The sequence below is a fragment of the Malaclemys terrapin genome, chromosome 7 (genome assembly GCF_027887155.1).
Source record: "Malaclemys terrapin pileata isolate rMalTer1 chromosome 7, rMalTer1.hap1, whole genome shotgun sequence".
Taxonomy (NCBI): Eukaryota; Metazoa; Chordata; order Testudines; family Emydidae; genus Malaclemys; species Malaclemys terrapin.
The window spans coordinates 33,954,009-33,981,105 of record NC_071511.1 but is presented as its reverse complement, the minus strand read 5'-3'; the positions used below and the strand labels follow the sequence as shown (position 1 = coordinate 33,981,105).

The window sequence follows — 27,097 nt, the reverse complement described above, 5'->3', positions numbered from 1 at the left end:
AAGCCACCTCCCTGCACAGTCCCAGTCTAATCCAGGCCCCCCTGCAGCGTGCGTAAAGCATGCAGTCACTGCATGAGCCCCAGTGCTGCAGGCAGCTGGCTGCAGACAGGGTGAGGAAAGTGGAAATTACTTGTAAGGGCCAGAGGGGGCCAGGGTCCCAGGTGGGGGGAGGTCATGTGGCTCAGGATGCCAGGCTCAGCTCAGACGCCTTACGATAAAAATGACCCAGCTACGATCACTATGGAAATGAGACCAATAGCAGCAGAGCAGGGGGTTAACGTCCCTGAAACAGCCCCCTGCTCCCCAAGTGCTCCCTCTGAAGGAGAGCCCAGGCAGGGAAGGGACAGACACACACACAGTGCAGGGAGACAGGTCACTTTATGAAGAGGGCCAGCAGGGTGACACAGCTAATGATCCAGCCCACGTTCCCTGTCTGTGGCCCCACAACCATGGGGTGGTTGAGCCTGTGCAGTTGTGACTCTGGGAATGCCCAGGCCCTTGGGAGCAACAGAGAGGACACTGGTCCTCAGACAAGAGAAAGGGGAGTAGTCCAAGCAGGTCCTAGCCACCAGCCTGGGGTTTCCTCTCTAGCAATCCAGGTCCCAAGTGACCTTATGGGTCCTAGGCCATCAATGGAAAGCCAGACATATCCCCGTTACCCTGGTGTTATGTCAGTGGGGGTGTCCCTGTGGCCTGGCAGTCTGTCCAGGAAAGGGGAGTGCATCCACGTGGCCCTGGAGTTCTGTCCAGGAAAGGGGGGTGCATCCATGTGGCCCTGGTGGTATCTGGTTGGGGGAGCCTTGATTTCGCTAGCTGAACATCCCCATGTAGAGCTGCTTCTCCTTCTGGTGGTAGGTGCTGAGCTGGGACTCTGTCAGCTGCAGGTACCGCTTGACGTTGGCGTCTCCATGGAGTAGAGGAGAAAGACAGAACAGGCCAAGGCGTGAGCTGAATGCCCAAACTCATCCCCTCCCCTTACGCCCTGTTCCCACAATTTGAAGTGTTAAGCTAGCCTCCTCGTGTGCCCTGATCTAACTCCCAGTACTCCCTACGCCAGCATCCTCCGCCAGCACAAAGCCAGGCACCTGCTGCTAATGCCCATGCAGCTGAAGAGCTGCTCCCTGCCCCAGAGGTGTCCACCCTGCCCACCCACAGATATATCACCACTACGCTCTCCTCACGCCCAGACGTTTACCTGCTGCCAATGCTACTGCAGACGACAGCTGTCCCCTGCCCCCAAGAAATGTCCCTGCTGCCTAGCCCCGAGAGGTGTCTGCCACCAGTGCTGTTGTAGCTGGGTAGCTGTCCTGCTGCCCCTTCCCCCACTGCCCTTCGGCTTGGGGTCACCCTCGGGATGGGGTGCAGCAGGACAGCTCCCCGCTGCGTGGAGACAGGGCCCTGATTCTTCCCAATCAAGGGTGACCCGCCCAGTCACCCCCACTCCATGAGCAACCCTGCCCCAGCTCTCACCTCGGGGCTGGCTGCATGAGGCCGCCATGAGATAGTGCCGGGCCTGGTCATAGTCCCGCAGGTGGTAGGCGGCCACGCCAGCGCGGTACAGGGCCTTGGGGTTCTCAGGCTGCCTCTCCAACACCTTGAGGCTGTACTCCTTCACCCGCTCATAGTTCACTGGCTCCATGTGGAGCAAGCAGGCTGGGGGGGGGGGTGGAAGGAACAGCACCAGTGAGATGGAGCAAGGGGGCAGGGAGTGTCACTGCTGTAACAGCACAGTGGCATCACTACCACGAGACTGGCACGCACAGATGGAAATGGTGGTGGCAGATCCACGGCTCAAGTGGCTCATGGCGTGGAGGGAGATGGCGGTGGATGTGGCACCCAGGGGGCTGAATAGCCCATGGGGGGTGGGGTGGTGGCAGTGCCAACCAGAGGATGAAGGAGCCCACAAGCAGGGCATGGTGGGGGAGGGTGCACGGCAGGGTGTCACGAAGGGGGAGGGTGCACTGCGATGTCACTGGGGAGCTGGGACACCCGTGGGGGACACAGTGGTGATGTCACAAGAAAGCAGCCACCCTCCATCCCTCACCAGCCAGGTTGTTGTAGCAGTCGGTCTGGGTGCCGTGCAGTGCCCTCTCCTGTTCAGGTGTCACTGGCGGCTGCTCGCGCCCGAAGGCCTGCAGGGGAGAGGGTACACTGGGGTCCAGCCCTCGCAACTGCAGCAGTGCCCGGTGGTAGCGGCTCACGGCATCTCTGAAGCGCCCCTCCTTGTAGCACCGGTTCCCGTCCTCTTTGAATCTCTGGGCCTGCTGGAGCCGCTGGTCCATGGCCTCCCCTGAAGAGCCCTGCACAGAGAGATGCAGTTGCAAACAGACTCTTCCCAGGAGACATCGGGTCTTCCCAAACTGACCCACCTGCCCAAACACCACATCCTCTCCATGTACCTGGCTCTTGGGAGGGGGAGCAGCTAGAACCGTACACCGCACGGAGGAGGTGTGCGTGGGCCAGGGTCTCCCAGGAAAGCAAGGCCAAGTGTCCAGTGCCCTGGGGTGTTTAATGATCACAGGTAATAAGTAGGGCTCAACTCCATGGGGAGGGGCCCTCTCCTGTCCTCCTCAGTCCAGGACTCTGCTCTATAGGGAGGGCACAGGGTTTGCTGCCAGCTAGGGGGATGCATGGGGCTTAGAGCTATAGGGAGGGTGCATGGTGTAGGGCTCAGTGTAATAGAAGGGGGCTGTTGGAGAAGGGGCTCGGTGCTCGAGGGGGGTGCATGGAGCTGCACCGTTTGGGGGGCGCAGCACCACATGGGGCACGGAGCTATGGAAGGGCTGCGGGACTCCGCGTCCTGTCTCGGGGCAAGGGCCGCGCTGCGGCTGGTACCTGCGCAGCCATCCGGGCAGCCGCTCCGGGGCCCCGGACGCAGAGTCCAATCCGATGCCGCCTCTCTCAGCAGCCGCGGCCGAGCTCCATGCTGCTTCCTGCCCGGCCCAGGAAGCGCGACCGGCCGCGCTGGGCAGGGAGATCAGACACCATGTGACTGGGCACCGCGCAGGGCCAGGGAGCCAGGCCCCTGGCAGCAGCCTTCTCTGCCCCAAGAGCTGGGCGGGGCTGGCTGGTGCCATGGCCGGGGGCTGCCTTGGGCGTGCTGGGGCGAGGCTCCCCCAGTCTCTCCCGCTCCTGCACTGTGACGCTGTCCGGCCTCAGCCGCTCGGGGGCGCTCACATCCCGCGGTGGGGAGTCAGGCAGACCGCAGCCTTTGCCTGCAGGGAGCCGCCGCCCCAAACGCCAGGAGCGACTCCACTGGTGCAAGGGCTGCGGGACTCCTGTGCCACGAGCAGGCACCTCATCCCAGCGGGGAGCGTGCAGAAGGGCTGTGACTCTGGGTGTACCCCCTACTGCCAACCTCCAAGGAGGGTGTTCTGGGATCTCTGGCCGAGTTGTAAGAGGAGGCGCACGGACTGGGGCCCCTTGACTACGGACTGGCAGGGGGGGCTGCTGGCAGGGCGCCTCAACTTAGAGTGCTCTACCCTGCCCCTGGTCCCCCTCCACCGGCACGGAGTGACCTTCTGGGGATGCAACAAAGACCGTTTCCACCCCCAGGTGTTTGGGGAAGGCTGTGGGTTGGAGAAGTTTTGGATTAAATGATCTATGCTCCATCCCCATACATATCTGTCCCTCTATCCAGCCATCTGTCCGTTTTATACAGCTGCCCATCACCCTGGTATCTGAGCACCTTCCAGGTAAAATCAATAGCAGTAGCAAAGTCCCTAGTAGGCTTCATGGAATCTCTGGCATTCACCGTTTTGGGGGCAAAACTTCTGTTAGTTGATGTGTGGAGGCAGGAACAGCTGTCTTCTCTTCTATGGTATACTGACTCCACCTAAGGGATTGTCCATACAGAGAGCTTTGTGAATCTAAATAAATAGAGAATGATACTGTATTGTAATGACTGGCAGGAACTTCTCTGGAATAGTGTGCTCATTTCTGATCATCCCCATCCCCAAAGAGAGCAGAAACAGAAAATGTCCAGAGAATGGAAATAAAACAGTAATTATTAGGGATGTGCAGAAATTTCTGTAGGGACGTTTAGAGAGGAGACGAATAAGAAGGCCAGGTCTACGCTACAGACCTATATCAGTATAATTATGTTGCTCAGGGGTATGTGAAAAATCCATGCCATCCTAACCTCTGGTGTAGACAGCTCTACGTCAACGGGAAAGCTTCCCCCCTTGACATAGCTACTGCCTCTCAGGGAGGTGGATTAACTATGTCCACTTCTCCCATCAGCGTACTAGCGTCTTCACTAAAGGGTGAAGACAAGCCCGAAGTGAACTGCTAGAGGTATATTAAGTAATTAATGGCACAGATAATATTCTTTTACCTTTGTGTATGATCCAAAGACAGGGAGTTGCCTCATGAAATTAAAAGGCAACACATTTATAAATGATACAAAGGGAGATTTTTTTTTAAATGCAATGTATAGTTAACCTAAGGAACTCCATGCTACATTATATTAGTGATGTGGCCTAGTGGATAGAGCACTTGCCTGGGACTTGAGCAACTTGGGTTTTATTCCTGGCTCTCTCACTGGCTGGTGTTGGTTACCTGGGGTAAGCCACTTTCCTTCTCTGTGCCTCAATTCCCATAGCTGTAAAATGGGGATAGTGATACTGATCTCCTTTGAAATGTGCTTTGAGGACTACTGATGAAAAGTGCTAAGTATTATTGTAAGAAAGATATACTTGTATGAATAAGAGCATAGGTGGTTTTATTAGGATCAACATCCAAAAAGGAGATAAAGGGCATGGCTACACTTGCAGATGTAGAGCGCTTTGAGTTAAACCAGTCTTCAGAGAGCGCAGTAGGGAAAGCGCTGCAGTCTGTCCACACTGACAGCTGCAAGCATGGTCACATTTGTGGCACTTGCAGCGGCATTGAGAGCAGTGCATTATGGGCAGCTATCCCACAGAGCACCTCTTCCCATTCTGGCGCTGTGGCTTGTGGGAAGAGGGTGGGGCATTCTGGGTCCTGTCCCAATGCCCTGTGATGCATCGGTTCGCATCCCAGCAATTAGGGTTACCATACGTCCGTTTTTTCCCAGACATGTCCGGCTTTTCGGCACTCAAACCCCAGTCCGGGTGGAACTGCCAAAAAGACGAACATGTCTGGGAAAATGCCGGCCAGGCACTTCCCCTCCCGCAGCGGCTCTGCTCCTCCCCTGACTCTTCGGCTCTGTTTAAGAGCTGAGCTGCCCGAGCGCTATGGGCTTCAGGCAGCCCCCTTGCCTCCGGACCCCAGCTGCCGGCCGGGCACTTCCCCTCCCTCAGTGGCGGCACTCCGGCCCCCCTTTTTTTTTTTTTTTTTTTTTGCTTGGGGCAGCAAAAAATCTGGAGCCAGCCCTGTTTGTACTGCACGCTCTGTTTTCCCTTTCGGTCTGCGGGAATGGAGCCCGAACTGCTGAGGAATATGCTGACTAGTCTCGCCAGCACTTCACGTTTGGCAGTCGAGCTACTCCTGAAGATCCAAACTGACAGTGAGGACTCCAACGATGATATAGACTCGAGTAATGCATACAATACGAGATTGCTTGTGGCATTCACCGACATGCTTACCACCCTGGAACGCCGCTTTTGAGCTCGAGAAACAAGCACTGAGTGGTGGGATCACATCATCGTGCAAGTCTGGGATGATGAGCAGTGGCTACAGAACTTTCGGATGAGAAAAGCCACTTTCATGGAACTGTGTGAGGAGCCCGCCCTAATCCTGCGGCACAAGGACACAAGATTGAGAGCTGCCCTGACAGTGGAGAAGCGGGTGGCTATTGCAATCTGGAAGCTGGCAACTCTAGACAGCTATTGATCGGTCGCTAACCAGTTTGGAGTGGGAAAGTCGACCGTTGGAATCATGTTGATGCAAGTTTGCAGGGCCATTAATCGCATCCTGCTCAGAAGAGCTTTGACTCTGGGTAACGTGCATGACATTGTTGCTGGCTTTGCACAAATGGGTTTCCCTAACTGTGGAGGGGCGATAGATGGCACGCATATTCCAATTCTGGCACCAGCCCACCTAGCCTCCAAGTACGTTAATTGGAAGGGGTATTTCTCTATGGTTCTCCAGGTGCTTGTGGATCACCGTGGGCATTTCATTGACATTAACGCAGGCTGGCCTGGAAAAGTGCATGATGCATGCATCATTCGGAACACTGGCCTGTTCAGGAAGCTGCAAGCCGGGACTTTTTTCCCCAGACCAGAAGATCATTGTAGGAGAAGTTGAAATGCCCATTGTGATCCTAGGAGACCCCACTTACCCTTTAATGCCGTGGCTCATGAAACCCTACACAAGGAGCCTTGACAGCAGCAAGGAACGGTTCAACAACAGGCTGAGCCGATGCAGAATGACTGCGGCGTGTGTTTTTGGCCATTTAAAGGTCGCTGGCGCTCTCTGTATGGGAAGTTGGACCTGGCTGATAACAGTATCCCTGCGGTTATATCCGTGTGCTGTACCCTCCATAACATTTGTGAAGGGAAGGGTGAAAGATTCACTCAGGCATGGAACTCGGAGGGTCAACACCTGGAGGCTGAATTTGAACAGCCAGAGAGCAGGGCTATTAGAGGGGCCCAGTGCAGGGCTGCAAGGATTAGGGATGCCTTGAGGGAGCAATTTGATGTAATGTTTGATGCCCTGCACGGGAGTGAAGTGCAGTGGTTCCATTGTTAGTAGGAATCTGTGTTCGCTACGCTGACTTGCAGTGCCTGTTGCTTTCCTGGGCTAAGGTATATTTTACTTTATGCAATAATAAAGAATGTTTTCAAAGCCAAAAAATCCATTTATTGAAAAGAAAATGCATTTATTGAAAAGAAACACAACTGCTTGGGAAACAGAAAGGACAAGGGGGTGAGGTGGGGAATGGTACAATCACAGATTTGCATATGTCCTGTTATCATACTCAGCCTTTCTGTCTGGAGTGCTGTGCAATGAGTGCTGCACGTCAGGATGGCTATACTGCATGGTGATGGGAGTTGAGTGCAGAGGGTAAGGGTCGTAGTTTTCAGGGCTGGGTGGTGAAGCTACAGGTGTTGGAAGCAGCTGGTGGCGATAAGAACCTGGATGTTGGGGAAAGTGGGTTGGAGGTGACATGAGGGCACAAGGGAAAGAGTTTTGGGACAAGGGCTGCGGGGGGGGTGGGCGCGGTAGTGCTCCGCCTGCATGGCTACAAGCACCCGGATTGAGTATGCTTGGCGCTCCATGGTGCTTATCAATCGATCCGTGTTTTGCTGGCGGAGCTCCGCGCTTTTGTGCTGGTGCTTCTTATTCTGCTGGTGGATCCTCCTTGCACTCTCCCTCCACTCCTGCGCTTTTAGATTCTCGTTAAGGGACTGCTGCATGACTTCATGCAGCATGTCTTCTTTGCTTCTACGTGGCCTCTTCCTAATTCTTTGGAGTCTTTCAGCCGGTGATAACATGGACGGCTGAGATCTCAAGGTTGCATCTGTAAAAGCAAAATGCAACACTTAACAGAGGCAGCTTTGTTCACACCAGACAGAGCAATGATTCCCCCATACTTAAGGGTCAGCACAGTCTACACAATAGCATCATTTGCCCATCGCAAAGCAAGCAGACATAACCCATGGGAGCCCCAAAATGGTGAGTAAGCACAGGGTCAAGGAGGACTGATTGTTTCACGGCCGTACTGTCCTCTGGGTTTCTGTGCCTTGGGGAGAGCCAACAGCTGCAGGGGCCCCCTATATTGAACACTGTCCCCACATTTTCCACAGGGAAATGGAAAATATCTCGCTGCTGAGGGTGACCTGGGAAGGAAGGGAGCGTCTTCTACTACAGTGCAGCTTCCGCCCTGGCCCATATGCAGCTTGCCTGTGTGCAGCAATGGTCCCCCCCCTCCCCTCACAGCACAGTGGTGCGGACATGTTAGCCTCACTGGGACAAGGACCACAGTGGCTCGGCTCTCCCAAGTAACCTGCACAAGCACATTGCCCAAGTTCTGGATGAGACCTTTGAAGAGATCACGGAGGCCGATTACCGCGATGTGAGAGAGCACATCAATGCCCTATTCCGCATCTAGGCATGCATGCAGCCTTAACCCTCCTAACCCCAAGAGCCCGCACTGAATAACTTCCTTCCCAAAATAAAAGCGGCTTACCGGGCACCTCCTCTGGTGTTTGTCCTTCCCCAAGCACTGGCCGCCGCGACTGGCTACCTTCCTCCTGGGTTGAGAACAACTCCTGGCTGCATGTATCTAGGGATGCTGGCATCCCTAGGTGTCTTCCTCCTCCTCAGCACCCTCGCTGCTGCTTTCCTCCTCCTCCTCTTCCCTTGTTGAACTGGGCTTTGAAGTGTCCATGGTGGTACTCGGAATGGAGGTGGGGTCACCCCCAGTATCGTGTCCTGCTCTTTGTAGAAATGTCAGGTCGGAGGGCAGCACTGGAGGAGCGGTGGTTTGCCTCACAGGCTTTGCGGTAGGCATTCCACAGCTCCTTCACTTTAACCCTGCACTGCAGTGCGTCCCGGTCATGGCCCCTTTCCATCATGTCCCTTGATATCTGCCTGAAGGTATTGTAATTCCTACGGCTGGAGTGCAGGTGGGACCGGACAGCTTCCTCCCCCCAAACACTGATGAGGTCCAGCACCTCACCATTGCTCCATACTGGGGATCGCCTGGCGCGTGGAGGCATGGTCACCTGGAAAGATTCGCTGAGGGCACTCCATGCCTGGCTGTGCAAACAGGAAGGGGATTTTCAAAATTCCCAGAGAATTTAAAGGGCGGGTCTGACGGTTGGTCACCTGAGGGCAGGGCAGTAGAGTTCAAAGTGATTAACAGAGTGGCTAGAACAGGCATTGTGGGACAGTTCTGGAGGCTGATCAGAGCGCATTAACAGACCAGGGCATCCACACTGGCACTGCGGCGCTCCAGCAGGAGCACATCAAACGTTATTCCACTCACCGAAGTGAATTACCAGGAGCGCTCTAGCTGCGGAGTCAGAGCGCTCTACATGCCTTGCCAGTGTGGACGCATCGTGAGTTAGAGCGCACAGGGCTGCTTTAATGTGCTCTAACACGCAAGTGTAGCCATGCCCAAAGTCTCTTATTTCAGGACAGAGAGCAGATATGAAGGCTAGTCAACACTACAGCGCCTATGTTGGGATAGCTATGCCAGTGTGGACGCAGCCTAGACTGACAGAAAGAGTTTTTCCATTGGTGTAGTAGGACCCTCACCCCCAATGATGTTAGCTATGCCAGCAGAAGCCCTCTGTTCTCAACATAGCTGCACCTATACCAGGGGGTTTGTCAGCAAAGCTGTGTCAGCTTGGCTGGGGGCTGTTCACATCCTGACAGACATAGCTCTGCCCAATATAAGTTTTAAGTATAGGCCAGGTCAAAGTGACAGGTACTGGAAAGAAATCACTCTCCTGTGCTTTTTACTACACAGTCATCCGTGGGATTTTTACACCCTTCTCTAAAGCTACTGAGCTCTGGTGGAAACAGCACAGTGAACTAAACAGAACCAGTGTGGCCATTGCTACGTATGCTGGGAGGTGGAGACGCCCAAAGGGTGTGTTTGAGGAATTTACAAGCTTCCTGAAAAGACTAGTGCAGCAGTTGTCAAACTGTGGGTCACGACCCCAAAATAGGTCGTAAGTTTGTTTTAATTGGGGTCACCAGGGCCGGCGTTAGACTTGCTGGGGCTCAGGGCAGAAAGCCCAAGCCCAAGCCCTGCTGCCTGAGGCTGAAGCTGAAGCCCGAGAAACTTAGCTTCATGCGGCCCTAGGCAATTGCCCTGCTTGCCACCCCCTAATGCCGTCCCTGATTCTAGAGTAACACAGGGCATGGAGGCATGTAGTAGTTTTGTTGTCAGAAGGGGGTCGTAGTGCAATGAAGTTTGAGAAACACTGGACTAATGTTATTAATTCAACATTACAGTTCAGCAGCCAAGGGTTTGTTTAGATTGTAAACTCCGGGAGGCAGGGACAGTCTCTATGTTACCCTATTATGTACCGGGGGTCACCCCATCTGTAGTTGTGTAGGCCAAGTTCATTGTACACACCAGGGGCTTCTTGCACCCCTCCATTCCCTCACAAGCTCCCTTTGTGACACCTTTGTATATCCCTCAATTGCAAGAACCCTGTGCAACTCATCCATTTTCCCCCCTGCCAAGGGTTCTGCATGCTCTCCATACCCCCCTCCTCCCATAGCAGGGTCCCCATTTTCCCTCTCATGTAAGGGGTTCTCTGTGTGCCCCTATTCCTCCCATTCCAACCTTTCCCCCCATGTCAGGGACTTTGTGTCCACCTTCTCCCATACCAGGCTCCCCCAATCTCCCCGCCACCACGCTCAGGGCTTCTGTGGACCAGGATCCCATTGTACTAGGCACTGCAAACACAGAACAAAGAGACAGTCCCTACCCCAAAGAGCTCGCAATCTAAAGTATAAGTCTGTTCAGCAGCTAGGCCTCCAGGTGCTACCCCAGACAAGATCATAATCAGAACTCAACAATCAGAACATTTCAGAAGTGAAGGATCTGCCATGACATGAACTCAGCTGTGTTGCACTAAAATATAATTTTCTATTACAGTTCTCCTTGTGAAATGAAGTAATATGTTAATATGCTTGATAGAGATCTTGTAGGTGTTTGTCTCTGTCTGAGGGGTTGGAGCAAATTCAGTTGTATCTAAGGGCTGGTCTACATTAGGGGGGGGAAATCGATCTAAGATATGCAACTTCAGCTATGTGAATAGCGTAGCTGAAGTTGAAGTATCTTGGATCGAATTACCTGGGGTCCACACGGCACGGGATCGACGGCTGCGGCTCCCCCGTCGACTGCGCTACCGCCGCTCGCTCTGGTGGAGTTCCGGAGTCAACGGTGAGCGCGTTCGGGGATCGATATATCGCGTCTTAACGAGACGCGATATATCAATCCTGGATAAATCGATTGCTACCCACCGATACGGCGGGTAGTGAAGACGTACCCTTAGGGCTTGGCTGTAGACAATGGATCGCATGATGTGTCTTGGATGGAGGCATGTAGGTACGTATAGCAGTCAGTAGGTTTCCAGTATAGGGTGGTGTTTATGTGACCATCACTTATTTGCACTGTAGTGTCCAGGAAGTAAATCTCTTGTGTGGACTGGTCCAGGCTGAGGTTGATGGGGGGGTGGAAATTGTTGAAGTCCAGGTGGAATTCTTCAAGGGCCTCCTTTCCGTGGGTCCATATGATGAAGATGTCATCAATGTAGCGCAAGTAGAGGAGGGGCACTAGCGGACGAGAGCTGAGGAAGCGTTGTTCTAAGTCAGCCATAAAAATGTTGGCATACTGTGGGACCATGCGGGTACCCATAGCAGTGCCACTGACTTGAAGGTATAAGTTGTCCCCAAATCTGAAGTGGTTGTGGGTGAGGACAAAGTCACAAAGCTCAGCCACCAGGTGTGCCGTGGCCTCATCAGGGATACTGTTCCTGACAGCTTGTAGTCCATCCTCATGTGGAATATTGGTGTAAAGTGGTTCTACATCCATGGTGGCCAGGATGGTGTTTTCAGGAAGAATATCAATGCATTGTAGTTTCCTCAGGAAGTCGGTGGTGTCTCGAAGATAGCTAGGAGTGCTGGTAGCATAAGGTCTGAGGAGAGAGTCCAAATAGCCAGATAATCCTGCTGTAAGAGTGCCAATGCCTGAGATGATGGGGCGTCCAGGGTTTCCGGGTTTATGGATCTTGGGTAGCAGATAGAATACCCCTGGTCGGGGTTCTGGGGGGGGGGGGGTGTCCATGTAGATTTGTTCCCGTACTGTAGCTGGGAATTTCTTGAGCAGATGGTGTAGTTTCTTTTGGTATTCCTCAGTGGGATCAGAGGATAGTGGCCTATAGAATGTGGTCTTGGAGAGTTGCCTGGCAGCCTCCAGGAATCCGACCTGTTCATTATGACTACAGCACCTCCTTTGTCAGCCCCTTTGATTATAATATCAGAGTTGTTTCTGAGGCTGTGGATGGCATTGCGTTCTGTACGGCTGAGGTTATGGGATAAGTGATGTTGTTTGTCCACAATTTCAGCCTGTGCACGTCTGCGGAAGCACTCTATGTAGAGGTCCAGTCTGTCATTTCGACCGTCAGGAGGAGTCCACGCAGAGTTCTTCTTCTTGTAGTGTTGGTAGGAGGGTTCCTGTGGGTCAGTGCACTGTTCAGTGGTGCGTTGAAAATATTCCTTGAGTCGGAGACGACGGAAGTAGGCTTCCAGATCACCGCAGAACTGTATCATGTTCGTGGGGATGGTGGAACAGAAAGAGAGTCCCCAAAATAGGACAGACTTTTCTGCTGGGCTAAGTGTGTGGTTGGAAAGATTGACAATATTGTTAGATGAGTTGAGGGTACCACTGTTGTAGCCCCCTGTGGCAGATAGGAGTTTAGATAGCTTACTGTCCTTTTTCCTCTGTAGAGAAGTGAAGTGTGCATTGTAAATGGCTTGTCTCATTTTTGTAAAGTCCAGCCACGTGGAAGTTTGTGTGGAAGGTTGGTATTGTATGAGAGTCTCCAGTTCTGAGAGCTCATTCTTGATCTTCTCCTGTCTGCTGTACAGGATGCTGATCAGGTGGTTCCTCAGTTTCTTTGAGAGTGTGTGGCACAATCTCTCACCATAGTCAGTGTAGTATGTCGATTGCAGTGGATTTTTTACCTTCAGTCCATTTGGTATGATGTCCATCTGTTTGCATTTGGAGAGGAAGATGATGTCTGTCTGTATCTGTGCAAGTTTTTTGTTGAGGCTGATGGATTTCCACTCCATACGGCTAAATTTAGTGCCTTGCATGGTGTCAAGTATCAGGGGGTAGCCGTGTTAGTCTGTATCTACAAAAACAACAAGGAGTCTGGTGGCACCTTAAAGACTAACAGATTTATTTGGGCATAAGCTTTCGTGTGTAAAAACCTCACTTCTTCAGATGCATAGAGTGAAAGTTACAGATGCAGGCATTATATACTGACACATGGAGAGAAGGGAGCTCCTTCGCAAGTGGAGAACCAGTGTTGACAGGGCCAATTCAATCAGGGTGGATGTAGTCCACTCCCAATAATAGATGAGGAGGTGTCAATTCCAGGAGAGGAAAAGCTACTTCTGTAATGAGCCAGCCACTCCCAGTCCCTATTCAAGCCCAAATTAATGGTGTTAAATTTGCAAATGAATTTTAGTTCTGCTGTTTCTCTTTGAAGTCTGTTTCTGAAGTTTTTTTGTTCAATAATAGTGACTTTTAAATCAATAATAGAATGACCAGGGAGATTGAAGTGTTCACTTACTGGCTTTTGTATGTTACCATTCCTGATGTCCGATTTGTGTCCATTTATTCTTTTGCGGAGGGACTGTCCGGTTTGGCCAATGTACATGGCAGAGGGGCATTGCTGGCACATGATGGCATCTATAACATTAGTAGATGTGCAGGTGAATGAGCCCTTGATGGTGTGGCTGATGTGGTTGGGTCCTCTGATGGTGCCGCCAGAGTAGATATGGGGACAGAATAGGCAACGAGGTTTGCTACAGGGATTGGTTCCTGGGTTGGTGTTTCTGTGGTGTGGTGTGTAGTTGCTGGTGAGTATTTGCTTCAGGTTGGGGGGTTGTCTGTAAGCGAGGACTGGCCTGCCTCCCAAGGTCTGTGAGAGTGAGGGATCATTTTTCAGGACAGGTTGTAGATCGTGGATAATGTGCTGGAGAGGTTTTAGCTGGGGGCTGTATGTGATGGCCAGTGGTGTTCTGTTATTGTCCTTGTTGGGCCTGTCCTGTAGTAGGTGATTTCTGGGTACCAGTCTTGCTCTGTCAATCTGTTTCCTCACTACCCCAGGTGGGTATTGTAGTTTTAAGAATGCTTGATAGAGATCTTGTAGGTGTTTGTCTCTGTCTGAGGGGCTGGAGCAAATTCAGTTGTATCTTAGGGCTGTAGACAATGGATCGCGTGATGTGTCTTGGATGGAAGCTGGAGGCATGTAGGTACATATAGCGGTCAGTAGGTTTCCAGTATAGGGTGGTGTTTATGTGACCATCACTTATTTGCACTGTAGTGTCCAGGAAGTGGATCTCTTGTGTGGACTGGTCCTAGGGTGACCAGATGTCCCGATTTTATAGGGACAATCCCGATTTTGGGGTCTTTTTCTTATATAGGCTCCTATTACCCCCCACCCCCATCCCGATTTTTCACACTTGCTGTCTGGTCACCCTAACTGGTCCAGACTGAGGTTGATGGTGGGGTGGAAATTGTTGAAGTCCAGGTGGAATTCTTCAAGGGCCTCTTTTCCGTGGGAAAAACACTGACTATATAGTCCCTGAAATCCAGCCACCAGGTAGCAATCAAAGCAGCAGACAATGTGGACATCACAGTGGTCCTCAACCATGATGACTATGTTAGTGAGGCCAACTGACAACTCTCCAGCACCACCTACTATAAAGAACTCAAGTCCCCACACTATCATTCACCCAGGAATGTAAGGATATAATCAAACCCTTCCCCATGTAGTAAGTGAAGGCAACATAGTAAAGGCCTAATAAAGGCCCAGTATGAAGCCTGAACCAAACTAAAGTAATGGTCAAGGCTTTGCTAGCATAGAAAGCAAAGTTAAGCTGTGAGCAAGAGGCAGGCCCTGCTCACAGAAGTTGGCAAGGAAAGGGCTGATATTGCATAAATATATATTCACCTAGCAAAGTTAAAGTATAAACATGGTACCAAGACATACCATACCGGAACATTCCACAGATAACATGGAACAGGCCGACACATATAAGAATGTGTCCCTGGGGTGGTGTCTTTGTCCGGCCACGGGGGCAGTGGAAAGTCCCGCCACTGAGCCGGGTCCTTGCCAAGAGGCACTTTTCTCGTAGTATGCCCTGAATGAGGCTCAGAAACCTACAGGGAACTGCAATTGTGTCCGAGATCGCAATAAACCTGGCCGAGGTGCCTTTGTATCTTAGTAGACTCTGTGGTTATTGGGGATTCTCGTCGGGTCTGCTGTGTCAGCTATCTGCGCAGAGCTGGGACAGCACACAGAGGGAACACAAGCACGCAGCCGAGTGATATCAACAGGAGAAAGCAGAAGCACCACACTGGTAGCCTCTCACAACACTGGTGACCCCGACCGCTGATCTGGTGAGTAAGCAAAACTGCCGTGGTAGGAATCGCGATCTAACATGGCAGTAAACCTCGAGCTAGGGAACCCCCTTATCCCCTCCCTCATGATCCCCACGGAGTTTGATGATTGTTGGACCCGCTGGATTGCCAGTAAGGGGGGTCCATATGAATTTAAAAAAGAGAGTGGGGAAACATGGACTGGCTTATGTAGAGCGATGGTAGAAACCGAGGCTCTGAGAAACAGTAATAAGAGTAAAAAAGCAAGAATTTTGCAACTCATGTCTCTGGTAGTGAGACGGCTCAGACAGCATGTTGGAATGCTGGCCAAACAAGTCACAGAAAAAACAGGAGGAGTAGAAGAGGTAACCCGGGCAGTTGAGCACTGGAGAGCCCAAGCTCTGTTAGCACAGCAACAGGCGGGCCAAACTCATGATATGCTCGAGCAAGTAAAGCAGGAAAATAAAAAATTGGAAACAGCTGTAGAAAACCTGCAGAAGCAAAAAGTGCCGTCCCCTGTTATAAATATTGGTGGTAAACAGCAGGCTTCAGGTAGCTACCCTGTGCCTGAAGAATGGGGACAGAAGTGGAAAAAGGTGGTCCTAGTAAAATTAAAAGATGAAACGGGGTCCACTGCATTGCAACCAATACCTTATGATAAAAGCCAGGTTCCAGTTAAACTTAAACTGAGACCTAGACTGGTGCCTGTCAGAACGGGACAAGTAAGTGCACAGAGGGAAAGAGCAGCACATAATACTTTCACAGAATTGGTAAATCAGATGAAGGAAAATATGGAACAGTTCACAGAGCACATTAGGAGACAGGAGCTGCGACTCGATCGCAGGGGAGTGAATAAAAAAGCATTTCAAAGTAAAAAACCAAAATTAAGTGGGTTAACACCTAGAATTAATGCATTAACACACGGAGTTGCCCAAAACCAGTTAACTGCAGCAAAAAAGGGCACTCCCGCCATCCATCTGGCATGCACACAAAAGCAACAGACATTGGGGGAACAAATTCAAGTTTTACTAGAGCAAGTAACTACCCCCATTCTCCTCTCAAAGCCAGGATAAAAAACAGGGGCACAGTTCCTAACTGTGCAGGTTCCCAACTGCTTTGACCCACGGAACCACACTCCGCCCTCATATCTGAAAATAGAATTGTCTTTCTCAAATATTTTTACATACCGGTTAAGTTTTGTCCTTTATATGCTTTCTTAATTTGTTAAATTTGCTGCTGCTGCCTGTACTTTCAAATATCTTGATAGAGTTAATCTCTCTTGGCTCAGGTCTCACTACCTTCCTAAATTGCTCTGCAACCCCACCCTCTCTCCCCCGCCTCTCCTCAATTCTGCTCTCTTTTTGTTTTAAAAGTTAAAAGTTATAGTTTTTACAGAAACCTCCAAAAGATAAAGCAATTGAAAACAGAATAAAACAAGAAACAAAAAGAAAACAAGGTAAAAACTTTACTTTAAATAAATTCCAGTAAATTAAGTATTTTAACCCTTCAGGAATGCAACAGCTGAAATTATTCCTAACTTTCTTGAAGATATGGTTGCCAAGCAACAGAAATGCACACTCTGCTTCTAATCCTAACCACTCAAACATGGGCTTTTTTATTTCCATGTAGCAGAGTTTTAAAATAATGTTAAATATAAAGTAATGCAAAATTCCTTGTTACCAAATTAATACAATACATTTGGCAAAGATTAATATATTTTTAACCATTTATGTAACAAGTTTTATATAAAGTAATAATTTGTTTATTCAAATATAACCCTTTTTATTTTTTATTTTTGTTTGCCTTATTTTGTATAGTTATGAATAGAATTTTGGCGCCATTTGTTGTTAATTGTAAGTTTGTCCTGTATGTCATGGGTGTTGTTTTGTGTTGTATGTTGTGTGTGTCACGTGACTATTTTTTATTATTTTTATTTTGTTGCAACAAAAGTCAATTTTATACCCTTTTAAAAATTTATATATCTGTGGTACCACACTATTTTAAGATCATGGTTGGGGTATAATCATTATTAGCACCAATTTTTTGTGCAAAGTTCAAAAAGGTTTCAGTTACAAATATATGTACATATATTTCCATATGTTTCTGCCTCAACAAATAATGCAATTGCAAACAAAAAATATTCTCTTATCAATCACAGTTTTGTTTTGTTTTTTAAGATTTTTTTTTTTTATTTTGTTATTCAAAGAAAAAAGGTAAGGGGAAACCTTAACATTAAGGTAAAAATAATATCAACAAAATGTTAATTTCTTGTTTGGGCTTTTTATAAACTTGTTTGCACTTTTAAATATAGTTATAAGAATCTCATAACCAAAATGTTTTAAAATAACAATTTATGCATAAAGCTAACCAAACAATTTGAACAGGTTTCCACCTTTGGCTCCCAAACATAGCAAAGCATCATAAAAGTATACCCTCAAATACCCTCAAAGTACTGTATTTAAAATTTATTTTGATTTAATTTTATAGTTGGTTTAATTTTTTATGCTTTTGTTATGTTATGCTAATGGGAAGCAGTGATTGTTAAAGTTGTGCATCTAAACAGTTAACAAAAGTGAAATTGGTATCACAAGCAAATTAACTCTAAAAAGCTTAGTAAAAATTCTGTTAACTCCTTTGCTGAAACAAATTGTTCAGCAAGGGAAAGCAATACACCTTCTCATAGAAGATTGTGAGCATTTATTTTAGCCGTTAAGCATTACATTTCGTATAAAAATATTAGTAATGTACTTCAAATGAAAATGAATGTCTATACAACAATTGCAAAAGTATAGCTTGTGTTATAAAAGGCTCGGTCCCTATTACCTTGTTCTTATTACATTGTAAACAAACTAAGTTAAACTGTGTATTAAGTTTGAGTTACTGAAAACAAAAACAAACAAAAACCCTTTATTATGTTAACTAACTAGCTGTTTAAGTTGCATCCCACAGACCAAAACCACCAGAAAATATCACACCCTGAAGACACCAGATGATATCAGTATACAGTAAAGAAACCCCGAAGCATCAAGAACAGGAAAATGAAGTGCTTTATAAATAAGAGACTGGTCAAATACACCTCTATCTACCATATATGGACAATTAAGTTAACAATCAGCTAAAAACCACTAGCTGGACCAGGATAATCCATCATTTAATTTCAACTTCGTTACTATGTAAAAACAACTGTATTATTGCTGTACTGCTGTACTGTTGTCTTATTGCTGTACTGTATTATTGCTGTACAACATTTACAATATGCATAACCTTGCTAAACTGTTTAACCAACACACATGTAAAAATCAACAAACGAATGGCAGCAAACAACATGAAGGCAAAAAAAAAAAAAAAAAAAAATGTGGTAAACAAACAAAGTTACATAGTAATGACAAATTGGGTAAACAAATTGCCTGTTAGTACCAGTCATAATTTGGGTCAGCGACACTGCATCCTAACTAAGACATGTTATTCAAAACAATCGTGTTCAGTGTCTGGGTACCAATACTACATCCTGACACAGCACTATTTGATAAATTGGTTACTGTCCATTCAGTAGGTTATCTGGAAGACAGCATCCATAAGAAACAACTGGATCTATGTCAACTACTGATGTATCGCAGAGCCGTGCAACCAATGGAACAGAGAAGTTAACCACTTCTATTTCCTGCCCAGTGAAGCTAACCAGAGAGTGACAACTAGCAGTAAGGGTAACCTATAACATGAATGGACAGTACTGTGTAATAACTAATTACTATATATTTCTATATAAAGGCCTCAGTGGTAGTGTCACTACTCCAAATTTCTGTTTTACTTCTCATATACATAGCACTGTAGAACATACTATCACAATCCCTATCCCAATATTTCAAAACACTCAGCCTACTACTAATGATAAGACAAGTGATAACTAGAATTGCCCTAATAGGAGTGTGTTTCTATCTGTGTTACCAAAGTAAAAGTACCAGAGTACAACACTGAACAGGAAAAACATGGTTATGCTTGCATATAAGGTAGTGTCATATGTACACATACCTACTATACATATATGCCCATACACACTCCAAATATATATGCAATATCCATATAATTGATATATATTAATTATTTGGGAGTGCCTCTAAGGCTCAATCATAATACTACATTCCTCAGTCATGGTCCCGGGCCTAACATTCCCAGGCCCACCATAAGGGACTAAAAAATAATTAGATAATAAAATCTGTCTGCCAGTCGTACGAGGGAATGTGCAGACTAAACAGACGGATGGGGCATAAGTGTATGAATAATAAAAGAAGGTAACCACCTCACAGTGTTTAGCCCACTGGGTTATCTTCAGTCCATGCATTATGCTTTTCCGGGACGATGGGTAAACATCCTCCCCTTAAAAAGACAAAAAGTGGGGGAATGTAGTAAGTGAAGGCAACATAGTAAAGGCCTAATAAAGGCCCAGTATGAGGCCTGAACCAAACTAAAGTAATGGTCAAGGCTTTGCTAGCATAGAAAGCAAAGTTAAGCTGTGAGCAAGAGGCAGGCCCTGCTCACAGAAGTTGGCAAGGAAAGGGCTGATATTGCATAAATATATATTCACCTAGCAAAGTTAAAGTATAAACATGGTACCATGACATACCATACCGGAACATTCCACAGATAACATGGAACAGGCCGACACATATAAGAATGTGTCCCTGGGGTGGTGTCTTTGTCCGGCCACGGGGGCAGTGGAAAGTCCCGCCACTGAGCCGGGTCCTTGCCAAGAGGCACTTTTCTCGTAGTATGCCCTGAATGAGGCTCAGAAACCTACAGGGAACTGCAATTGTGTCCGAGATCGCAATAAACCTGGCCGAGGTGCCTTTGTATCTTAGTAGACTCTGTGGTTATTGGGGATTCTCGTCGGGTCTGCTGTGTCAGCTATCTGCGCAGAGCTGGGACAGCACACAGAGGGAACACAAGCACGCAGCCGAGTGATATCAACAGGAGAAAGCAGAAGCACCACACTGGTAGCCTCTCACAACACCCCAAACAACTTCAAAAGAAGCTCTACAACCTCATCCCCCACAAACCTACCCCAAGGACCTTCTACATGCTTCCCAAGAGACACAAACAAGGGAACCCAAGCAGACCCATCATATCTGGCCATAGCACTCTTACTAAAGGAATATTAGGACTTACAGAAACCATCCTCAAACCACTCCATGTACAAAGGGCCAGTTTCCTCCAGACACAGACAACTTCTTCCCGAAACTCCACAACATTAACCACCACCCTCAGAATACTATTCTTGCCACTACGGATGTTACCTCTTCGTACACCGACAACCCTCACGACGGCATCACTGCCCACCTCAAATATCTACAAGACAATGGACAACACTCAGATATCCACCCCAAACACATCACCAAACTCATCCATTTCATCCTCACCCACAACAACTTTACATTCAACAACAAACACTTTGTCCAAACCATAGGAACAGCTATGGGTACTTCTTCATGGGACACCTTGAGGAAAAATTTCTGGACAAATGCACCACAAAGCCAATGGTACACATCAATAATATTTTCAGCCTCTGGACAGGCAACCTAAGCTCCTTCATAGATTTCTACCATCATCCACCAAACTCTCTCTAGAACAGTGGTTCTCAAAGCCGGTCTGCCGCTTGTTCAGGGAAAGTCCCTGGCCAGCCGGGCCAGTTTGTTTACCTGCCGCGTCCGCAGGTTCGGCCGATCCCGGCTCCCACTGGCCACGGTTTGCCGCTCCAGGCCAATGGGGGCTGCGGGAAGTGGCGCGGACTGAGGGATGTGCTGGCCGCCCTTCCCGCAGCCCCCATTGGCTTGGAGCGGCGAACCGCGGCCAGTGGGAGCCGGGATCGGCCGAACCTGCGGACGCAGCAGGTAAACAATCCGGCCTGGCCCACCAGGGGCTTTCCCTGAACAAGCGGCAGACCAGCTTTGAGAACCACTGCTCTAGAACATGCCCACAACCAGCATCAACTTCCTGGACACCATGATCAGCTTAAGCAATGGAACCTTTAAGACAACTTATATACAAGAAACCCACAGATCACCTCAGCTACCTTCACAGTTCCAGTAACCACACCAAACACACCAAGAAATCTGTTCTCTACAGCCAGGCACTCACATACTACAGAATATGCTCTGAAGAGAAAGTCTGGGATGCACACCTTAACACACTTAATACCATCTTCTCCAAACAAGGACACTCCACCAGAGAAGTAGATTGCTTAATGGAATGGGCCACCCAAATACCCCAAGAGAACTTGCTTCAATAAGGACAAGAAAAACATCCCTCTGAGCACATAAACTAGTTATCATGTACCATCCCGTACTGGAACCCTACTGGGGATCATTAAATAATTACAATCCATACTCAATGAGGCCCACATCCTGAAAGATATCTTTCCTGAAACCTCTCTTCAGGCCTTCAAACAAGCCCACAACCTCACTAGGCTCAATATGAGAAATAAGCTCTCCATGGACCAGGACCCACCCACTCAAAGTGCCATCAGACCCTGCCATAACAACCTGAAGACATATCTCCCCTGCTACAATGATCAATAACCCCCACACACACCTTTCAAGATCCATGGGTCCTACACCTGCCTGTCACAACATGTGGTGTACCTCATCCAGTGCACTAAATGCCACAATAACAACTATGTGAGTGAAACGAGACAATCACTATGCTCTGAGATGAACTCACACAGAAAAATGGTAAAGACAAAAACACCACATTATCTGTCAGTGAACACTTTCCCCAAAACAATCACTCCATATATGACCTCTCAGTTCTCACCCTCAAAGGAAACCTGTACAACATCTTCAAAAGACAAGCCTGGGAGCTCACATTCATAACTTTGTTCGACACTAAAAATCACAGACTTAATAAAGACGTTGGATTTATGGCTCATTACAACAGTCTATAACCCACTAATCCTCCTTTGTTCTATGACTGCAGAGGTGTTGAGTGCTCACTTCACCTTGAATGGTATTTTACACCAGGTTAACTCCTTATGCTAAACAATCTGTTCCACTTTGTATTTAGCTGTGACACTGGTGAGCTTGTGTTGACGTGCAGCACTACAGTGGTGCAACTGCGCCGGTGTAGTGCGTTATGAAGATGCTCCTATCATAGCGCTAATGTTTTCACTCCTTCATCTACATGGTGAGTTAGGTCAGTATAAGTACATTGCTCGGGGGGGTGGTGTGGATTTTTCACACCCCTGAGTGACAGTTATGCGAATATAGTTCTGTTCCGTAGACCTGGCCTGAATACTTTTTCCAGACTGAAGAAGAGCTCAAAAGTTTATCTCTTTCACCAAGAGAAATTGGTCCAGTAAAGGATGTTACCTCACCTTGTTTCTCTAATATCCTGGGATCAACACGGCTACAAGGACACTGCAAAAATTTATTAAAGTGTTAGTTTCAAATAATTTTTGCAACTGGGTTGGGGGGTGAGCTTGGAATTCCAAATCCCTACTTAACTGGTAGAGGTAAATCAAATATGTGTGTTTCTGATGCCATAACATTAAGGCCCTGATCTTACAAACATAGAAACTATTCAGCCAAGGTTAATGTGTCTACTCCTCAGTGTAAAGTTAAACACAGGCCTGAATTAGCCCGTTAATCCCATCAATAGTCTCATGTCTCAATTTCTTCCTTCATATAGTACTAAAAACATGAAAAAAATTTCCGTGTAACCTTATGACTCAATATTCCAGCACATAGGTTGGCAGCATCACCAACCTCAAGCACTCGAATATCACGAGGCAGGCCACACAAAACCAAGAGATTTTAAAAAACAATAAATGTTGGGGTCTTTTTATTGACTTTCTGCTTTTTGAGCATTTGGAGGTCATGTTCTTCAGCTTTTCTCTGCAGCCACATGGGCTAGAAAAGAACAGGAGTACTTGTGGCACCTTAGAGACTAACAAATTTATTTGAGCATAACCTTTCGTGGGCTACAGCCCACTTCATCGGATGCATAGAATGGAACATATATTAAGGAGATATATATACACATACAGAGAACATGAAAAGGTGGGAGTTGCCCTACCAACTCAAAGAGGCTAATTAATTAAGATGAGCAATTATCAGCAGGAGAAAAAAAAATTGTAGTGATAATGACAAGAAGGTGTGAGGATACTTAACATGGGGAAACAGATTCAACATGTGTAATGGCTCAGCCATTCCCAGTCTCTATTCAAGCCTAAATTGGGCTAGAAACTTAGGCCTTGGCTACACTGGCAATTCACAGCGCTGCACTTGCTGCGCTCAGGGGTGTGAAAAAACACGCCCCTGAGCGCAGGGAGTGCAGCGCTGTAAAGCGCCAGTGTAATCAGCGCCTGCAGCGCTGCACGCTCGCTCGCAGCACTGCAAGCTATTCCCCTCGGAGAGGTGGAGTACTTGCAGCGCTGCGAGAGAGCTCTCGCAGCGCTGCGGCGCGACTACACTCGCGCTTCACAGCGCGGCAGCGCTGTGAATCCGCAAGTGTAGCCAAGGCCTTACTCTTGTTTTTAAATGAAAGCAGAGATTCTCATGACTCCTGGAGCAGAGGCTTAAATAACACCAACTATTACATGAGTTGCAACATTGGGTTAGAAAATGTTTTTCCTTCTGCAAAGTGACACTATCAACTTACATATCACATTGATATTTTGTTGCTGTTGTTACAAGCAACACCTAAGTATGGAAGGGGAAAATTTGTCAATTGAAAAATATGTTTGCTTTGTATATTTGATGATTATTATTTATTTTGTATTATCATAGCAGCTAGGAGCCACAATCATGAACCAGGACCCCATTGTGATAGGTGCTATACAAACACAGAATAGAGATGGTCCCTGCCACAAAGAGCTTGCAATCTAAGTATAAAGCAAGAGACAAGAATTGAATACAGACAGATGAGAGAACATTGAGGAAACAATGAGACAATACTGGTAGTCTGTGGCATCAGCACACCAGCTGCCTAGCATTTGTTTCATGCGTGATCTCTTTCCCTATAATCAGTTTTCAGGTTTGTTTGTATTTCATAAAACAACAAAGAGAGATGAAATCATGGGAGCTGGCAAAAACGGTAAATGTGTGATGGGGTATATTGAAAACTGTACTGAAATACCTTGAAATGTTCATGGGGTTTTCCTGTGCTGCACACAGACTGGGGGCTCTGTTAGAGAAGTGATCTGGGCCTAGCAGCAGCCAGTTTGCCGACAGAAACCCTAGAGTAAGGTGTGGTGAGTTTTGCCTTTCTGTTTTAGGAAGCAGCCTGCTTTGTCTCACAATGTTTTGGGGTTCTTGTGTGTTACCATTCTGAATTCTAAGAAATAATGTAGTGTGACATTACAACCTTCCAGAAAGAGTATTTATGTTTTTATCTAACTTCTCGGTATGACAGTAACATAACAAAATGTGGTTGTGAAACCACACAAATTGGCAGGGGACACTTGGGTCCATAGAGCACCTAAAACTCTTGTAATTACTTGTCTGAAACTGAGTAGATTTCAAAGGACCAATAGCTCTTAAAGTCTCTCTTGTCTATCCACAATAGGGACCAGTGCAAAATTATTTCCTTCACTATATTCACGAATGCTTAAGGTCAGATCACAGCAATAGGGCTCCCATTTCTTGTCTTGGAAGACTAGGCCTGAGCCTCAGTCTTCTCACTGTCTCTAAATTTGTCCTGATATTCAGCTTATTTTCCTTTGCGCCATCCCAGCCTTTACTTCTTGTTATGCCCCTTTTACCCAGAACAATCTCCGTCCTCTGCATTTATGACCTTCAAATGCAAATGTAGGGTTGCCAGTGTGGCCAATCTCCACGGTTTATAAATAATGATTCAGCCCTTGAAAAAATCATTAAATTGTCTTAAAATAATGACAGGTTTCAGAGTAGCAGCCGTGTTAGTCTGTATCCGTAAAAAGAACAGGAGTACTTGTGGCACCTTAGAGACTAACAAATTTATTAGAGCATAAGCTTTCGTGGACTACAGCCCACTTCTTCGGATGCATACAGAGTGGAAAAGAAGCCCTTGGGGAATTTCACCATGATTTCAATAATTTCCACACAAATCTGACATCAGGAATCACAATACTCAAAAACCAGTGGGAGAACACTTTAACCTGTCTGGTCATTCAATGACAGACCTGCAGGTGGCTATATTACAACAGAAAAACTTCAAAAACAGACTCCAACGAGAGACTGCTGAGCTGGAATTGATATGCAAACTAGACACAATCAACTCAGGATTGAATAAGGACTGGGAATGGCTGAGCCATTACAAACATTGCATCTATCTCCCCTTGTAAGTATTCTCACACTTCTTATCAAACTGTCTGTACTGGGCTAGCTTGATTATCACTTCAAAGGTTTTTTTTTCTCTTACTTAATTGGCCTCTCAGAGTTGGTAAGACAACTCCTACCTGTTCATGCTCTCTGTATGTGTGTATATATATATCCTCAATATTTATTCCACTCTGTATGCATCCGAAGAAGTGGGCTGTAGTCCACGAAAGCTTATGCTCTAATACATTTGTTAGTCTCCAAGGTGCCACAAGTACTCCTGTTCTTAAAATAATGAGATTGATACTGGAAAACTGCATCCAGTATCTTGTTATTTTTAAGATAATTTAATATTTTTGAAGGCTGAATCATTATCTTTAAACCCTGGGGTTGGAAACCCTACATTTGTATTTGAAGGTCATAAATGCAGAGGATGGAGATAGTTCATGTGTTAAAGAGGGATAAGGTAAAAGGGTCCATGATGTAAAAAGGATGTTGGAAAATTGGAGAGGATGAAGAAAAGAGCCACAAAAATTATGCAAGGACCAGAGAATATGACTTACAGTGTGAGATTTAAAGAGTTCAATCTGTTTAGCTTCTCAAAAAGAAGGTTGAGAGGTGACTTGATTGCAGTGTATAAATACCTTCATAGTGAGAAAATACTAGAGGGCTCTTTAATCTTGTGGAGAAGGGCAGAAGAAGAACCCAATGGTGGAAGTTAAAGCCAGACAAACTCAAATTAGAAACAAGGCAACTGTTTTCCCCAGGAAGGCGATTAACCACTGGAACAAACTCCCAAGGTAAGGGGTTGATTCCCCATCTCTTGATGGCTTCCAGTCCAGGCTGTCTGTCTTTCAGGAAGATGGTAAGCAATCACAAATTATTGGGCTCAATGCAGAAGTAAGTGTGTGAAATACTCTGGCTTGTGCTATACAGGAGGGCAGACCAGAAGCTCTAATGTTCCCTTCTGGGGTTAAAAATCTGATTTTTTGTATTTTATATTAAAAAATAATTTTTTTCCCTTTCACATTCTGACTACATCTGGGACACATTTCCAAGCTTTTGTCACCAAAACCTGAACCAGTCCATATTTTATGGTTAAGCTAAAGTATATCTTTTAGAAAGAGACTTTAAAGGCTTCAAGTGATGGAGACCCCACTACATCCCTAGTGAAATTTAATTCCCCTCCCTGTTAACACTGTGCACAGTATTTCTAGTCTGAATTTGTCCAGCTTCAGCAACACAGCCACTGAATCTTGTTCTGCCTTTGTCCATGAGATTAAAGAGCCTTCTGCCCAGTGATTTCCCTACACCCCCCCTGAATTTTCCCAACACCCCCCCCCCAATTTTGTGAACTAGTTACATGCCAATTTAGTGACTGTTTGGAAATTTGAATTGAAATTGAAACATTAATACACACTTTAAAAGCATAAAAAGTGTATGATAAAATACATGTATCTGAAAATAGTATAATAGATTTGAAAAGTATGAACATAGACTAGCTTCCTTATACAGCTGTTGTTTTTATGACAGTGTCAGTGCATTCATTTCGGTGATGATGGCCAACCTAATAATTTCAAATGATGATTTGTAAGCAAAGTCTAAATGAGCTCTCCCTGACAGCTAGTGATGAGCTGGGCCTGGAGGGAAAGGCTTCAGGACCAGATTGTATTTACATTCACACCTAATCTACCTAGGTATCCAGCAAACAGAACTGTGTGGCCCAAGTGATAGATTTTGGTTGGGG

The 27,097-nt window shown here is 47.0% G+C and overlaps 1 protein-coding gene across 2 annotated transcripts; it reads right to left on the bottom strand.

Moving 5' to 3' along the window:
- Positions 1-359: 359 nt before the first annotated feature.
- TTC9C (tetratricopeptide repeat domain 9C) lies at positions 360-20,003 on the bottom strand. 2 transcript variants are annotated; one of them, XM_054035788.1, is made up of 5 exons: positions 16,249-20,003; positions 3,755-3,869; positions 2,045-2,300; positions 1,471-1,653; positions 360-904 (listed from the first exon to the last, which is right to left on the bottom strand). In XM_054035788.1, the coding sequence occupies exons 3-5, from the start codon at positions 2,280-2,282 to the stop codon at positions 810-812; spliced, it is 516 nt and encodes a 171-aa protein (XP_053891763.1). In that variant the 5' UTR covers positions 2,283-2,300; positions 3,755-3,869; positions 16,249-20,003; the 3' UTR covers positions 360-809. The 2 variants fall into 2 exon arrangements, with proteins under 2 accessions (XP_053891763.1, XP_053891762.1); XM_054035787.1 differs by lacking the exons at positions 3,755-3,869; positions 16,249-20,003 and adding an exon at positions 2,836-2,979.
- Between the last annotated feature and the right edge of the window lie 7,094 nt (positions 20,004-27,097).

Bases quoted from the DNA above. Each gene is read 5' to 3' on its own strand.
- TTC9C (XM_054035787.1), bottom strand. The intron at 1,654-2,044 runs GTGAGGGATGGA...CCCCCCCCCCAG, and splicing joins CTGCTACAACAACCTGGCTG to CCTGCTTGCTCCACATGGAG. The intron at 905-1,470 runs GTGAGAGCTGGG...TACTCCATGGAG, and splicing joins CTCATGCAGCCAGCCCCGAG to ACGCCAACGTCAAGCGGTAC.